The sequence below is a fragment of the Buteo buteo genome, chromosome 6 (genome assembly GCF_964188355.1).
Source record: "Buteo buteo chromosome 6, bButBut1.hap1.1, whole genome shotgun sequence".
NCBI classification, from domain to species: domain Eukaryota; kingdom Metazoa; phylum Chordata; class Aves; order Accipitriformes; family Accipitridae; genus Buteo; species Buteo buteo.
The window spans coordinates 35,501,744-35,519,176 of NC_134176.1; the positions used below are offsets into that span (position 1 = coordinate 35,501,744).

General features: G+C 38.9%; 1 protein-coding gene across 5 annotated transcripts in view; it reads left to right on the forward strand.

Annotated features, from left to right (window-relative positions):
* The window catches only part of LOC142032149 (neuroendocrine protein 7B2), a 44,738-nt gene that overhangs the window by 3,274 nt on the left and 24,031 nt on the right, over positions 1-17,433 (forward strand). The window contains exons 4-12 of one of the 5 annotated variants that reach the window (XM_075030386.1): positions 487-737; positions 1,274-1,434; positions 1,548-1,694; positions 3,389-3,463; positions 4,115-4,282; positions 5,544-5,679; positions 5,972-6,080; positions 6,877-7,024; positions 13,158-13,214. In XM_075030386.1, the coding sequence (XP_074886487.1) occupies positions 487-737; positions 1,274-1,434; positions 1,548-1,694; positions 3,389-3,463; positions 4,115-4,282; positions 5,544-5,679; positions 5,972-6,080; positions 6,877-7,024; positions 13,158-13,162 (1,200 nt within the window). In that variant the 3' untranslated portion in view covers positions 13,163-13,214. Of the gene's footprint in view, positions 1-486; positions 738-1,273; positions 1,435-1,547; positions 1,695-3,388; positions 3,464-4,114; positions 4,283-5,543; positions 5,680-5,971; positions 6,081-6,876; positions 7,025-7,405; positions 10,092-11,877; positions 11,967-13,157; positions 13,391-17,433 lie in introns of those variants that run through there. The other 4 variants (XM_075030383.1, XM_075030385.1, XM_075030388.1 and 1 more) reach the window with 4 other exon arrangements.

Below are 17,433 nucleotides of genomic sequence, written 5' to 3' on the forward strand. Positions count from 1 at the left end.
TCTGCATGTTTCAGTTTTTGGACTTTTCCAGTAATGTTTAAGTTTTAATACTAGAAGTAGACTGGTAACATTACCTGCTTTAGAAATGAGAGGCAATCTACTCCAGAAACTGGCATACTTCACTTCCCCCCACCCCCACCCCCTTTCTGGGAAAATTTTCAGCTTTTCAGATGGTGAGAATACACTTGTGACTGAACAAACTTGTTAGCAGTTATGCACCCTGGATACTGTGAGGATATTTGTTTAGCAATGTTCTTTCAGAAGGATGTGTACATGGGAAACATGTATATTAACACATGTGGTCTGACAACATCATTTGTGTCTCTTTGTAGGTACTGTAGTTAAGTAAAACATTACAAGGTTGAAACTAAAAATGGGGAAGATGTGACAGTCTTTTCTGATACAGGCTAGAGGATTAATGCCTAAACTTAGAAATCTGATGGTATGTTGAAGACTTCAAATCATGTTTCTTGTGAACAATTTCAGAGTAAATTGGATCAAGGTGAAAACTGCCTCTCAGCTGCACTGCCATGTGATGTTGCAGGGCTTCTTAAACAGTTCTTTAGAGAGCTGCCAGAACCCATCCTTCCACCTCACCTGCAGGAAGGCCTTTTCAAAGCTCAGCAGCTAGGAAATGAGAAGAAAACTGCTACCATGTTGCTGTCGTGTTTGATGGCGGACAGAACAATTGAAGCTTTGAGATACTTCTTCAGCTTTCTGAGAACTGTGTCCCTAAGGTCAGTGTGAAGAGAGTACTTGTAAACAGCTCCCAATTCCTTTAATGACTTCTCTTTCCAGGCAACCCCTGTAACTGAGTGGTTTGTGACTTTAAACTTTATCTGCAGTCATTCACTAGAATTCAGTCATGGTCTTTTCTTTCATAAATTCAAAGTGTTTTCTTTATGAAACCTTATTTTGCTGGAGACTTGACTTTGTTCCATTCTTTCATAGCTGTATTCCTCATTCGTCTTTGGAAAGTAAAAGGAGTGATTGATAAAATTAACATAATCTGATACCTTGCATTCTCCAAAACTGTCAGGGGTCTATGACCTCTTGATTTCAATAACATAGTCATGCTGTTACCTAGCCTGGGGTGCATAAGTCTACACATTAATCTCAACATGTGAGCACTCAAGTGAATGACTCCAATTTTTGGTGGGTTTTGGTTTGTTTTTTTTTTTTTCCGCCCCAACTGCATTTGTCTTATTTGGTCTTTTCTCTCTCCACTGCTTATGTCCTGATAATTTGTGTAATAAAACCTTTTCTTGTTAAGATCCAATGAAAACAGAATGGATAGCAGTAATCTGGCAGTGATTTTTGCTCCCAACCTCTTGCACTCGAATGAAAATGAAAAGATGTCAGCTGGTACAGAAAAAAAAATTCGTTTGCAAGCCGCTGTTGTGCAAACACTTATTGACCATGCAGCAGAAATTGGTAAGATGATAAATGTTTATCAAAATGTCTTGTTGCACATACCTGTATACAGCTTTTCTTTTCAACTTATTTAAATAACTTTAAAAAATATATGTATTTCTCAACTAATTCAGGACAAGTACCAGAATTTATCTTGGAAAAGATTCCTGCAATGTTAGGTGTTGATGCCTTTCAATCTACTCCCTCACTGTGGGGCCATGAAGACAGTGAAAATGAATCTCCCAGTGAATGTAAGAAGAGGAGGCACCGAAGTGTTGGGGGTAGGTATGTTGTGTGAAAGTTTGGGCAACTAAAATAGAATTATTTTGAGACTTCAGGTATGCTGATCCTAAGCACTTGCTTCTTCCCCAAGCAGAATAGATGCCTGTGAAATTTGTTGGGTTTGATTTGTGAAATCTATGTAAGACTTCAGTAATCACATCACTTTATTGTATATTTACTTTGAGTTTGTTCTAGTGTTTCTGTTGCCTACCAAAGAAGCTATTTTGCTTGTGTTCGGATTTGTGAAGCCAGATTAATGTTCCAGCTTTTTCTTGAGTCAACTTCAGATCCTGTTGCAGAACACTGATAAAGATATTTTTTTTGGCTAGTTTTGAAATTACACTTGGTCACTCAAAGATATTGCATACTTTAAGTCAGTTCATAAGAAGGCAAGGATATAAAAAGGCATGTGTGGTTTGAAGTGTAACTCTGAATTGGATATTATGGGATACTGTGTGCTCTGATATCATGGATCTGGTTTGTTTTTTTTTCCAGTTCAGCTATTCAATAGTTTGTTTTGCCAAATATGGACAATCAAATGGTATATTCTCGGTTCTTCTGCATTCTCTTTGAGGAAATACTATGGAATATGTATACTTGACTTGATTCAAATCCACTGTAACACTGATCTTGTATGTATTGCTATAAAAATATGAGTATTTATTTAGCTCATGTACCTGGAATATTAAACCTGACAGCAATTGAAATTAAGGCTTTATTGTATATGTTTAGCTAAGGCATGGGGTTTTTTTGTGTAATATACTTTTTCCACTCTGAAGAAGGGAGATCATCCTGGGGTTGCAAAGTGATAAGTGTTTGAATATTAAAATTTTGAGGAGAAGCAGTTAGAATTTGTTAATGCTGTGGAAAAGGTTCTGGAGGTAGGCAGCTTCTACTCTTTCTCCAGAGGTAGTAAAACATAGTATTACTACACTTCATCTGTTTTCAAAGATGAGTGTTTAAAAACTACCTGATATCTGCCACACACCATAAAAGAAGTACTGCAAGCTTGTAGTTTGCTAAGCTTTGCTATGAACGCATGGAAATACAACTGTAGGTAGCAATAGCACTTAATAAAAATACTTCCATTTTACACTTTTTAAAAGCAGGAAAAACAGTAAAAGTTCATGATTCATGCATATACTCTGCTGGGTTTAATTGTTGCCTTTTAAAAAAAAAAAAACCCCAAAAAAACCAACAACACCCTAAACCAAAACCACATAGTTCACAGAAAGGTTGTATGTTATTTCTTTGCAAGAGCGAAATTTCATACTTCTATTTGGAGCCTAACTTCAAAGCTCTAACTAATTTTTAACTTCAAGATGACTGTCCAGTAAAGTGAGAAAGTCTGTGAGACTTTCTGTGAGAAAGACTTCATGGACACCTTCTAGATTTGCCTACAAGAAATCAGAAGGCATATAATTTTATAATGACCAGTACAATTTTCTACAAGAAACTTCTTCTGTTGTCTGTGCATGAATCTTTTTTTTTAAATAGAATTTTTCAGCTATTGTGAAAGCAACAAAAACTATGTTGGTGAGAAGATCTGGACTACAGTTTTCTTTACATAAAACAACCATTTAAACTGATTTGCTTTATTTCTCTCTGAAAGAATAAAAGTTAAACTTGAGTTGAAAATAGAGCAAGACAAACTTCCTATTTAAATTTGATTACTTGGTGTCTTGCATTTCAGATATTGTTAGTGGAGCATTGAATAAAGTTAAATCTAACAGAACACCCTCCACTACACCACAACAAGACAGAAGCGGTAGGTATTTGGTGTATTTGTACTAAATAAAGCCCACGCAGTATCTTCTGGATTTGTCAACTATATTCCACAAATTTTTTTAACTGAAGAACTAGAACTTAGTTGAAGATAAGTGATTACATTTAAATTGTTTAAAACTTTGAATATAGCTACATATTTATTGAGGATACTGCATTTACTGTAGTTCTTGGAGCAGCTACAATCACTGCAGCAGCGGGCTGTGCCGTTCTAGGATTACACAACTGAACTTGTGCTTTTTATCTAATGCATGCTAAGGCTTCAGTGCAGCAGTGCAGCATTTGATCTTGGGAATAAATTTGCCAGGACTGAAATTCTCTCACTTGTACTCTGTCTCTTAAACTTACAAAAGATGACTATACTTTATTTTTTTTCCTCCTAATACCTGTATTATTTTATTAATGTATGGGTTTGGATTTTCCTTTCTGGTACTCTAACTTGCAAAAAAAACAAAATAAAAAAAACAAACCCTGAGCTATATTGATTGTGTTGCCTGCCTGTTCAAATGCATGCACTTTGGCTAAGCTTTTACAACTTTCTTTCAGAGTTTAAGAAAAAACAAAACAACTGTTTATATTTTAGTAAACTCAACCTTTTAAGCTGTTATTGCAAATTTGGTTTTCTGAATTTCAGTCCTTCCACCGGTGACTCCAGTGGTTCTTACTCCAAGTACCAAGCGTAAACTTCCAACTGATTGCTCTCAAGGCTTGTCCAGCAAGAAGAGACGATCTTTTAAGCATACTTTTGCTTTTGAGTTGTTACCAAGTAGCATTTTTAACAGCAGCTCAACACCAGCATCAGGTACAGTGCTTCATTTTTAACTTGCTGCTTGAAGTGGTTGTTTGTGGCTTTTAATTTAAATGTACAATCTTCTGTTCTTGTCAGGCAGTCGTGGATAATCTTCGCTTAAGTGTTCCTTGCACTACTTTCCTGTCTTAGCAAGTAGTCTGTTTATGTTCTTCAGTGACTGTCATGTTACATGGATTGAGCAAAAGCAAAATTCTGGTTCTTGTTTTCTGTTTTATTAATCTCTCAAATCTGCAATCCTGATGCCCCTTTATCTTTTTCAGTTCCTCTGTATCACCTAGGTTATACTCACATTTTTGTCTTAGCACACAAATCCATGAAGACTGCCTATGCTTCCAACCTTTTGAAAGTTGTAGCCTTCTTCTGTCTCATAAATACTTAAATAGCTGGTCTTACCTCTACGTGAAATGTAATTGTTGCTATTATAAAGGTTCTTTCTTGAATCTAATCACGTCTTGTTTTCTCTAGATGCTAAATAATCTCAAAATTTTACAGAAAAAGTTTTACTTTTGTTTAACAGTCCTTTAATATCACTTCATTCTACTAGAGTGCTTCCAAATGTCAGGCTCTTCTGCAAATCATATTTTATTTCTGTTTGGTTCTTTAATGTGCTGCCAGCTGAAGTTAGAGTAAAAACAAATTTCTAGATTGGCTATGTTTGTTTTCCCTGAAGATCTTTTTTTTTTTTTTACCTCAATTGAGTGGTATAAAACTTCTTGCTTTTGTTTATTAAATCATTTCATGCTCCCCATGAAATTCTTGTTTCTATGGATAAGCAAACGAAAGCAATGACATTTTCTAAAGATAGTAGTACTGCATCTGTTTCATGAAAAAGTTCAGTAGTAGAATAGCATCTCTTTCATTTATTGTTGCTTTACCTGATCTGGCTAGGTGTGTTTTAAAAAAAAAAAAAAAGCACACTGCAAATAATATTAAGACTGAATCTAATTTTTCTTAAGCTCTTAAATTTGAGGAACTGATCTGATGATAGCAGTGTGGAAACTTAACTGAGGTATTGATATCAGTAGCATGCAATTAATTGCAATCCAGCCGCTTCTATGGATGCTACAAGCAACAGCCTCATTTAATATTAAATAAAAATGGCAGTCAAAGTAATTTCAAGCCAGCACTCCACAAAATAAGCGAACAAATCTGTGCTGTTTAAAAACCTATTCTTTATTGTGTTAACTGTTAAAACTTTATCTGAAAAAAGTGGCTATTTTAAGATCATGTAAATATGATTTTGTTCCTGTAGTTCAGTTTGACGCAAGCCCTTGTGTGTCTCTTGAGTCATCACAAGCCTCGCTGTCTCCTTCAGCTGGTGGTGAAAATCATCTGTTTAGTACAGGGAACAGAAGAAGTAAAAGACATGCAAGCAAAAAATTATACAGGTAATTCGCCTTAACTCTCAGAAACTAAAGATAAATGGGAAAGGTAGGTCTAGACCCCTTGACTAATGATGTGTAAAATCTCAGTCTGTCTTTAAAAATCATCTTTTTTTGGTGTTCAAAACATACCAAATTTTTATAGTAATCTTAAAATCACCAGATCTTCCAATGTGGCAAAATGGAGCCAATAGAAGAAGTAAAACTAATGGAAATAACCATAAATAAGCATCAGGATGTTTTCATTGCCCTCCTAAAGAGTTTTTTGTGTGTCACTTCTTCCCCTCTGTCCTCCCAGGGCTGAATCAGGAAAGACAGGTTGTTTTTCACCAAAGATTAGCCGAAAAGAAATGGTTCGTAGGTCGTTACGCTTGAAGTTTGGTTTGGGGAAAAGCAACAGAGAAATAGTAAGTATTCTGCTTATAACCCAGTCTTCTTGTTACTCTGCAAATTTGAATCCTAAGTTTTGGGCATTGCTTTTCAGTAGCAGGAAGGACTTATTTGGTAATGGAGGGATCACAGCATGGCTGGACCTGCTATCAAGTACAAGAAACCTTAGGTTTATTTTCACAGCAGTAACTGATCAGCTTGTACTGGCTTCAGCTGGGGTGGGACAAGAGGCTGGGGGAGGGGACAGCTGGGACAGCTGACCTGAATTGACCAAGGAGCTATTCCATCCCATATAATGTCACGCTCACCAGTAAAACTGGGATGGGGGAGTTTTTGCAAAGTAGCCACTACTCAGGGGCTGGCTGGGCATCAGTCTACTTGTTGTGAGTGATGGCTTTTGCATCACTTGTGGGTTTGGGTTTTTTTGTTGTTCCCCAGCCCCCTCCTCTTTTGCCTTTCCAATTCTTTCCCTCATCCTACTGGGGAGCGGGGGGAGTGACCAAGCAGGTGGATGGGAGCTTACCTGCCAGCTCGGGTCAACCCACCACACTCATGATCAGCAGGTCTCACAGTTCCTGAATTTCTGATATTACAGAGCCTATGCACAGAATCACTATGTTCACAGAGTGGTTAAGCCTACCTTACTGCAGGTGGGTTGTTCCCTACTGACAAAGAATCAAGGCAAGGTGAAGTATGGCCAAGAAAAGCCTGCCATGGCTGATTCGCATACCCTTTTCCTGGAGGTTCCTCTGTAAATCAGTTTCTGAATTACAAGTTTATATGGAAGTAATTATCACCTTTTGTTTGTTCAAGAATATTGTATCAGGATGTGCAGTTGGTAATAGATCTGAAAATATTGGAAGGCGTCTTGCAAGTCAACAAGGTTTGGAAAGCAGAACTGAATGTGCAAAACGAGATGCATTCTTCAGCCCATGTGTCAATGAAAAATTCCCTAAGAAAGGTAAGTATCTAACAGAATATATTGGATGGGGAAAACTTTTGCTTTATCCATAAAGATATAAAAGCGATTGGATTAAAAGTGCTTCTAGCCAGTAGGACAAAAGTTACTTACTTGAATGTTAGTGGCTCCTGGGGAAAAAGAATTGGTTTAGGACAGGGTCGTGTTTCTAGTGTATTTTAGTAGCTCTCTTTTGTTAGTTAAGATGAGATACAGGATTTCAGTTCTTAATATTACAACCTTTTTTCACATTTCTGAAATTTGAGGGAGTCATCTTTAAATTCAGTGCTGCTTTGATAATTAGGCTTTTTTAGAAGTTATTTTCCCTGTAATGATCATTAAAATCGCAAGATTTTATTCTTAAACACTGATATTTATTTTAAGGTTCAAAGAATGTGAGCAAGTCAGAAGAAAACTTGCTAACTCCAAAATGTCACAATAAAGTAGTTCACCGAATGTCATGGAGCAGTCCTACTGTTAGAGATTCTCAGGTGATCAGCAGGAATGAGGGAATTCCGCCGGGACACCCTGAGACGGGAATCGGTTCTTCTTTGATATTTGGAAAGCCACCAGTTGTTCCAGATGAATTCAAATCCACAACTGTAAGCAAACAAGACAACAGCTTAGAACTTTCGCTTTGTGAAGAGGAAAGTAATTCAACTGCAGAAACATTACTGAAAGTTAAGCAAGCCTTCTCTGCATCTGGAAGTAATCTTCACAATTTGATAGGTGATACAAAACCTCCTTTCTCAGATGTAGCAGGTGAAACATTAAATGAAACTCTCTGTCTCACAGGTCTCAGTCCAAAGAAAGAATTGTTAGCTGAAGAAGTTTCTGAAAACCTAGCAAATACAAAATCCAGGGAGCTGTTGCACCAAGTTAATCAAGCTTATGCTATTGATAAACAGGAATCAAAAAAAGATGAAATTAAAGTTTTGGAGAAAAGAAACTTCAAAACTTCTATTGAGATTGAACTTCATGTCCCAAAACCAGGTATAAAAAAAGTAACAGAACTTCCTGTGCCTCAAGTACTAACCAGGGAAGACAAGTTGACAGTTCAGAACAGTTCATCAAAAGATGACTTAAACAAATTAGATTCCTTCAGAAGAAAAGAGGAAATAAAATTAACACACTCACAAACAGCTGAAAACTGTGTGGTAAAATGCTGTAATTTGGAAGAAGATACCGCTAAACTTTCTGTGGCAGGGCAGCTTCCTACTTTGCAGTTGCCTAAATCACAAAAAGAGGTAGGCAACCTATCCTTGCAAGCTGAAAATTCTGATAAAACTTTAACTAAAACATCAACTGTTTCTGACCATGGAAAGGTTTCTGACCACATACAGTGGTTTAACAAGCTTTCATTAAATGATCCAAGTTCTGCAAGCAAAACTAAACCACCTCTTAAGTTTCAACGTACTCCTGTTAGACAGTCTGTAAGAAGAATGAATTCCTTATTGGAGGCTAACAGACGATCTGTAAGTTCTCAACTGCTTAAAGCAAGTGATGTTGGTTCACCACTTGTTAAATCTTTGAGCTATGATTCTGCACTATTCTCCTGCACAGAAAAGCCCTCAAAGAATTCCGTGGCTTTGCCACTCAGAAGTGAAAGTACATACAACCAAGTTTCTGTATCTTGTAAGCAGCTAGACTTAACATCTAAATCATGTTGCAGGCCATTAAATCCATCAGACAAGCCTGATGTTTCTGTCAGAACTGCTGGAATCCATGAACAGAAAGCAACTGTTCATCCATCAAAGTCTGTTCTAGAAGATCTAACCAATCATGAAACAGTAAAATCCAGTTTAAAAGTTAATGCAAATATAAATATTTTGGGTGATGCCCCAGAAAAATCCACAATCACAAGAAGTGCTTCAGGAAAAGAAAGAATTCGTTATAGAGGCTCTCCAAAGAATCCAATATCTAAAGTGAAACTGCTACCAACTGCAAAACCAGTAGACTTATAAGATCAAATATGATGGCTAAATGGGCTTATTGTAACCTGGTTAACCTTTGGAAAATTGAAATTTGTATGATTATTTTTTTAGCTCTAATTATTTGTGGGCTTTGATTTATTTTTTTAACTGTATGAGTCATGGACTTGTACAAATAACAGTTTGTTTTATGTCAAGGTTTTCTTCATTTACTGAAACTCTTGCAAATGCTAGTCAGTTCATCCAAGTGAATTTGACTTCTAAAACAAAAATAACCAGTTTTTACAAACGTTTGTGTTAGGTCCCATATTTGATTATCTCAGCTTCTAAAAGCATGCTGCATCTCCCAAAACATTTCTTGCAGTATTTAGGCTAAGTACCAAGTTGGTGGCTGGTTGTTGGGTTTTTTTAAAGACAAAAATCAATTCTCAGACATTTTAAACAAAACTAACAGACATGTGAAAGAAAATGTCTTAATGCTGAGTATTGGTAGTTAAATTTATATACTTCTTAGTTTTAAGTGTATTGTAGTGTTACTTTGATATTTAAGTTGGACCTCTATACCAGCTCTACTTCTTTTGAGACAATGGTTTTGATTTATATTGGAGTAAATTTGGAGCATATTTTCCTTGTTGAGTAGGTAAATGAATTCTATTTTGACATGTACACACACACTGGAGAATTATTAGAACACATAGAAAATAAATGTGCCGTTTATTCAAGAAGTGAAAAGTCTTAAAACTTCATGCAGCACTGTCTTCTGCAGTAGGTACCAAGTTTTTTCAGTTGTGAGCAGTAAAATGTTTTATCTTAATATGAAAGGAGGGTTTTAACTTATTTTTAGAGCAACAGAATAGTGTTAATTACATGTGCAGAAGCAGGTTTTAGATGCCGATAGTGTTGCAAGAGACGAATGTAAGAAGCCATAGTGTGTTAAAAGTTGATTTGCACAAGCAAATGTTTACATCTTTTGGAATCAAAACTGTTTATGTCTGTCATCAGTTGTAGCATTATTTAAGAGTAAATACTTAAAACTGTTCATTAGCTTTCTGTATGTGCGAATTGCTTATTGGCAAAATGTAAGAGCTGAAAGCACTGGATACTTTTGGTTTTAATAAAACCACTGGTTTTGTCCCTTTTCCGAGCCTGTTCTTCTATAATGACTTAGAAATTTAGATTATGTTGTCATATGCAGACTGCGGACATCAGAAATGAGTAAGTCTGAAAATACTGGTGTCAGAATGATTCTGTTCTGGCTCTCCTTTTTGTTCATCTTTGATACACGCTGGTGATTCTCACAACTAGCAAAAGGCATGGTGCAACGTAATTTAGCAGGAGTAGGCTTCTAAACTTATTGAGTGATATGTTAATGAAAGGAATAGTTCCGCTTGCTTTCTGTTCCCTGTCTCCTTCCTCATAACCCACCAACTCACTAGCTGAATTGGTTCAGCTTAGTGGTCTGGTGGAAACCTCCTGCCCCCATCAGCCCAGCTGAGCTGCCTCACTCTGTTGCTACATTATTCTTAAGCTCTAACACTAGGGAAAGAGCTGTTAGTGGATCTTAACAGGAGTACACCAACCATTCCTGTTAAGTAGCAGAAGCTTCAGTTTCATGAAGTAAGGGAGCCAACGTTAACGGGTCACCACCACCCAAAGAGGAAGCTGCTTCTCCATACTCTGGGCGATGTGCTCCTACCCTCTGCCTTTAGCTGGTGCTGGCAGATCCCTCAGTAGGCTGAATGTAGCGCATGAGAGCACCATGTTTTGTACCATTTCACTGAGGTAAATAAGGCTCAGCAAAGGAACTGCCAGCAGTCGGAGCTGATGCAAGGATGTAGGAAGGAGATGGAAATCGGACAGAAGGAGATACAGGCAATGTCATGAGGAAGAAAATGAGATCTGACTCCTTCTGTAATAGTCACATCAATTTGTGTTTGAAAGAGCAAGACTTGAGGTTTTTTTTTTCCTGTTAATATGTACAAAATATTTTGAATGCTAAGGTAGCTTTGACAATGTGTTGTGGATGGAGCAGTAAACTATTTTTGATCATCAATGCAAGGCAGTCTTGAAGCAGTAGCCTTAAATGTCAGACAGGGAGATTTTGGTAGGGGCCTGACAAACAAACCCTTAAACACCTGGAAAGATTGTCAAAGGAAGTTCTAGGCTCTGTTTTTAGAGGTTCTACAGAACAGTCTAGGCACGCATCCATTTACATAAAGTTGATCATGTTTTGGAGAAAGATTACAAACACTAGATGCCCAATCCTGCAAGTTAGACATGTGTAATGTACTAGACTAGCAAAGAGAGAGAGTAATCTACATTTGAAAGTGCAGTTCCTGGATCTGTTGTGGTTTATGGGGTATAATTTCAGAGCTTTTCTGTAGATATCCTAAAATGGAACATGTCATGTTCATGTCAGTAGCAGTGAAGATGAGTTACATAAAACAGCCTTTAGAAATTACCGTTTATGCTGAGTGCTATTAAATGATTGACTTAATTTAGCAAGATCCTTTTATAGTTGTCTTTTTGTTAACCTCGGCTATGGATGAGGTACATAAATTTGTTTAATGGGGAGACCTTTACCTGCAAGCTCTTGGAGGCGGTTGCCATGTTGTTACCTTGTAAACCTGCAGTTAGGTAATACTATCATTCCGTAAGTAAACCGGTGATTGTATTATTCTGGGGAGCGAAGTCGCAGCAGGAAGACCGACACATCCTAGGAGTACGTAATATCTCATTTCTGTAACCGTTAAGCCATCAGCATCCTTCACTTTAGACTACTGCGTTTAGCTGAAAAGGGAGATCTTGACCGTCCCCCCTCGGCCCCCCCCCAAGCTTTGTGTCATCTTCTGAACTGGCCAAATCCACGCAGCAAGGCAGGGTCTCGGCAGGCACCTCCGAGAAGCCGGCGGGGCCCGGCTGCGGGGAGAAGGGGGGCGAGGGGCCGCGGCTGCGCACGGAGGATGCGCGGCCGCGGAGCCGCCGCACCCGCAGAGCCGCGCCGGGAGCGGGAGGTGAGTGCGGCCCGGCCCGGGGGTCTCCGTGCCGCTGCCGAGCTGCCCCGGGGGAAGGGGGGGTCTTACGGTCCAGCTTTCCACGGGCAGCAGCGCAGAGGGGCGGGGGGGGGCAGGCGGCGGAGCGGCAGCCCTGCCCGTCTGCGTATTGACGGGGAATCTTTTGTAAAAAGCAGGCTTTTTCCCCTCGAAATCGAAGAGAGGAGGCTCGTCTGGCGTGCGGCTCTCTGCTGGAGAGGCCGGCGGAGCGGGGGGGCGGGGGCAGCCGCCCGCCGCCGTAGCGGGCAGGATTTCTCCAGCATTGGTGCTTTCAGCCATTTTTGCCTCAAAGCCGTTTTCAGGTGCCTTGCGGGGGGCGGTTGGAGCGGAGGAACAGCTCCGAGCGCCTGGCGGGCAGAAATCGGGCAGCTGCGTGGGTTTTAAGGAGGCCGGGGGGACTCGAGGGGGCTTTGTTCATTCAGGGGGTTGGAAGCGATGCGTTTTAATTATTCTCTGATGTGCGGGGGAAAGGAGCTTTGAGAAACAAGCGTTCTGATTAAAATTCAGCCTCTCAAAGGGGACAGTAAGTGGTGCTTGTTTGTTTTTCCTAATTAAACTACACTGTGCAGCCATTTAGTGAAAAGGACTCGAGGAAACAAATGAAACCTCTTGGCTTCAGGTGGGGGAGATGATGCATAGGAAATAGGAAGCCTCTTGTCTTTAGGTACAAATAAAATATAATGCAGGTTGTTCAGCAGTTTCTAGTGATTCATTTTTCAGGCAATGCAAGAACAGCGCTTGGAAAGCACAGCTCCAGGCTGAAGAGTCCTGTGCTTTTAGCCCAGAGCTTTATCAAACAGCATAATAAACGAGGGAGGGGGACATGGCACGCGTATTCTCATTAAATGAAACAGTGGATCCATTTTGTTTGCAGTGACTGTTAATGAATATTGTGGGCAAATGCAAATCAGAAAATTGATTTCTGCAGTTTGCTACCTAATATTTTTTTTTAGAAGAGAAGAACCTATCCACCCTAATTCCTCCCCTGCCTGCCCCCCCCCACCCCCAAGTTTTCAGCTGGCTGAATTTTCAGCTGCCCCTAGAAGCTGTGATGTGCAGTAGTAAGATCAGAAGATCAGAAGTTATTTTCAGCAAGCGTACTGGACTTTTTTTCCACTATCATTTATAATCAAATTCCTTTCTTTTTCACAGGATGAAAGGGGCTACCAGAATGACAACTACCTTGCTTTGTAACGTGATATTTCTGCTGGCATTTGGATTGGCTTCAGCTTTTAGCCACAGCCCTAGGACCCCTGACAGGGTTTCTGAAGCAGATATTCAGAGGCTCCTCCATGGCGTTATGGAGCAGTTGGGCATTGCCAGACCCCGGGTAGAATATCCAGCGCACCAGGCTATGAATCTGGTTGGTCCACAGAGCATTGAAGGTAGCTGATTTCTACGTTGAGTTATGATGAGTTTATTGGTATCCTTTGGTAATAATTATTGGTTTGCATATAAATGCAGAGTATCCTAAGCTTAAAATCCTGCACTACTTCACCATGTTGTTGCCTGATCTTTGTTTTAAAATCATCATCCCTCTTTTACCTTCCTTAATATAACAATCTTGGCAGAAGAAGTAGTGGGATTTTTTAACGTACAGCATTTGTAGAAAGTCATGTCGTCTTAGAAGCATCTGGTCTCTAGTATCTCAAAATAATGAGTTTACTGACTTCTTCCCCAACAGTGTGTATAAATATATCACATATATTTCACATGAAACAAATGTGAGCTACAGAGCCCAAACCTCATGGAGTTTTAGAAACCTTTGCAGACCAGAAGAGATCAAATGTTGGCAGTGTCATGCGAGCTAAAGGGAGAAACCTTATTCGGGGAGTTCTTCCCACGTGCTGCAGAACCCTGTGCAGCCCTCCGTGGGGCAGGATCCGTGGCGGAGTGTGCAGACTGCAGCTGCAGGGGTGGAAAGGACACGGGTGCTCCTCTCCCTGCGCCCACAAGCAGCACCTCAACACTGTGTTGCTGTGATGAATGCTCTGGGCTCAGGTTCTTTTTTTTGGCCAGTACTTCTGGTCTCACTCTGCATGAGTAAATTTGCCTTGGAATCAGTCTTTTATAACTATGCAAACCATCTGAAATATCTGGCTCAAATGTCAGGGTATTAGGATAATGTTGCAATGTATTGCTATTTGAATTGTAATAAACTAGCTTTTATTTTGGGATTACAGCAAAATGTTGAAGGCATGCAACTCCAGATATTATAGTTTATGTGCAAACATCAAAACAGAGCAGAAACTCTCAACCCTTCTCTCAGAATTAAACCAATCTGATACAGTGTGTAGCAAGTCTTCCCAGTTCATAAGTCTGTGCCCTTTATTTTGTCCCCATTCGGATCTACAGACTGTCCTAGCCAAAGAGATACAATTGTCTTAATGGAGGCTGAAGAGAGGATTAAAGCTGAACTGGCGCTTCTACTGGCTAATTGCAGAGCTAAGTTTATGTAATTTTCTAAAGAAACTTTGAAGGGCATATGTTTTTCTGCAAACTTAAATGACAGAGATTAGGTTTAAGTAGTAAGATTTGGTCTGTGCCCTTTCCTTCTTTATGAGTGTTTGTATGTAGAGAAATTGGGACAGACTGGTGGAAGTGAGTGATTTTACTCTCCATCTCCCTCTTTTCCCCAGACTTTAAAAAAAAAAAAAAAAGTTAGAAAAGATAAGCAAATCTGGATCTTTGACAAATATTTAATCTCAGCTGTTTGCCATTACTTCTAATTACAATGTTAGCAAAACCAGATTAAGAATCTCTTAAGTATTGAAACACTTCTGGTGCTTGTGAGACTTGAATAATACTAATTTTCCAGTCATCCACACAGTCTTCCACAAAAAGTAGGCTGGACAAACTTCCCCCCCCCCTCCTTTTCTTTTTTTTTTTTCCTTTTTTTCAAATAAAAATACCTTCTGTGTATATAACAGAGTAAAACTGAAAGGTGATAAATCCAGGTTTTTTATCATATTTAACATTCCCCTCCTGATCAAATGAGGATGACTCTCTTCTTTCAAGTCTACCATGGTTATTTAACAGCCTATTGAGAAATTTCTGCGAAAGCAAAAAAGCCTTGTGAAGTGAACGCTGTCAATCAGTGTAGAAATAGACACGCAAATCAGACCTTCATGTCAACCATTGCTTTTCATAGAGTGTTTTGCGGTAAGTTTTTCAGATAGTAATCACTTGCTCTTTCTTTGGTTTCTTGTAGTGATATGTGTCTATTTATAGATAGATATCTCTTAAAGTATCTGATTAGAAACTTCAACTTACAAAAGTGTTGTGAAAGTGTTGGTTCCAGTTACAAAATTAATATGGTCTTATGTCATTCTACACTATACTGCTTTTTTTAAAAGTACATATAATTCAGTAAATTTTCAACATAAGTTTTACTTTAAATATAGACCATGAACTACAGGATAGCTAATCCAAGAAAACTTGCATTTCATTCTGTACCAGTGATTTTAACTATTACATTGTGAAAGACTTCAGAATTGAATATACCAATTACTAATCAGTTAACAATGCTCTGTTTCATCCTCTTTGAATATTTATTTTTGCATAATTTTGGGAAAAACCTGCACAGTGCATTTGACTTTCTATTAGGTGTCTACTTTGGAAACAGAACTGCTAAAATGACATGGTAAGATGTTTACTCCGAACAGTCTAGTTCTGTAAGAGATTCCCATACATAATGCTTCCACATATGGTGTGTGCCTGAAAAACTGCAGTTTTCACCATTTTCCCTGCAGTCTGCCCACTACTCGGTTATTGCCAGCGGGCTGACATTCCTGACCTCCCAGCGGCTCCAGTCAGCCAATGTTTTCTGAACAAAACAGAATAGAAACTGGAGTCAAGCACAGACCTTGTCCTCTGGTGAGGAATGAGGACAGGAGGCATTTGAACGAGGACTCCCATGAGGCATTGACCTGTTATGGGCAGATGAAGCATAATGCTCAGTATAGTAAAAATATTGTGACCTTTCTGAACTGAGTTTTTGGGGGGTTGATTTTTTTGGGGGGTGGGGGGGAGTTGGATCTTGCACGCATATTTTGTGAAATTCCTTCACATGATGTAGAAACAGAATTTCCTCAGAGGAGGAAGCTCCAATCTCTGCTCTGCCAAACAGACTTGCAGGACTTTCTGGAAGAATGTTTCTGATGGTGGTGAGCAATTACAGCTTGCTTGTCTCTCAGATACTTCATGGCCAATGCACAAGGAGGTGAACCGAGCAGCACAAGAACCTGTCATGGGTTGTAATGTTTAAGCAAAAAAACCTGTGCCTCTAGCACAGGTGTCAGCTGACAGGAGTATTGAGGAGGATTGAGAGAGGACTTTTGATTGATGTTCCCAGTGGTATGCATATGAATAATAAGTAATTTATGGTTGAGCAATAGAAAAAATAACTGCATGTGTTTTTGGAGTACATCAGTACAAGGTTTCAGATTCTGAAGGATTCACCTACGGGCTTTCCACAACGTAGTTATACTTTTATCACTGGCTAATAATTCTGTGTGCAAGTGCTTAAAAAAATCTACAAGATAATAGAAGGGAAAACTAAGGGGGAAAGGAAGAAGAGGTTTAACAATAATTGGAATATGTCTCAGCAAAATAGGGTTTTCATTCTAAATACCATCATGGCAAAGTGGTAATTCACTAACTGTGCTCCTGAGGCATTATCTTCATTGGGCATTTTTGCCTGAAAGCAGTTGAGAGTAGAATTGGGTATGAAACTCTTATTATTTATGAGAAATTCGGAACTGCCAGGAGTGTTGACTTCCAGCCATTTTTCAAACTGTAGGTTGCAGTGACCAATGTAGACAGTTTACAGCCTGCTTCATCCCATGCCAGTGTCCTGATCATCAACCCACTGACTGTTCTGGAGTGCATCTGTTTCTCATTTTGACCAGATATTGCACCTCAGCATAAAAAAAAACCTTTATCAATCAGAGCTTAATAAATTTAGTATGTTCCTATAGAAAATTGTTTTACTGAACAAAATGTTTTTGTCAGAATTTGCCCCAGCAGTGTAGACCTGCAGCAGTGTTGATAGCTGTGGATGCCATCAGCTTCAGCCAAGCCAGGATTCCAGAAGTACTACTGATTTTCAAAAGGCCAAGATTTCACCCGTTATATGTGTACACTTGCAAATGAGGTGCTGTCAGGAAAAATTAATTTCTGTGGCTTTGGAATTTGGAAACAAATTTACGCTGCCATAATATAGACAAGTTTATACTAGCAGCCTGATTATAATGAAATGTTTGCAAATTTGAGTGATTATTGTAATAACCTTTTCCAGCTGAATAAGATCTCAATATTTTTATATGTAACAAAAATACTATTGCTGTTAGTTCATAAGCAGATTTCCTAATTATGCCCATTTTCCATCTCAGCTATCTACATTTTTTCCAGTGTTAATCATCACGTT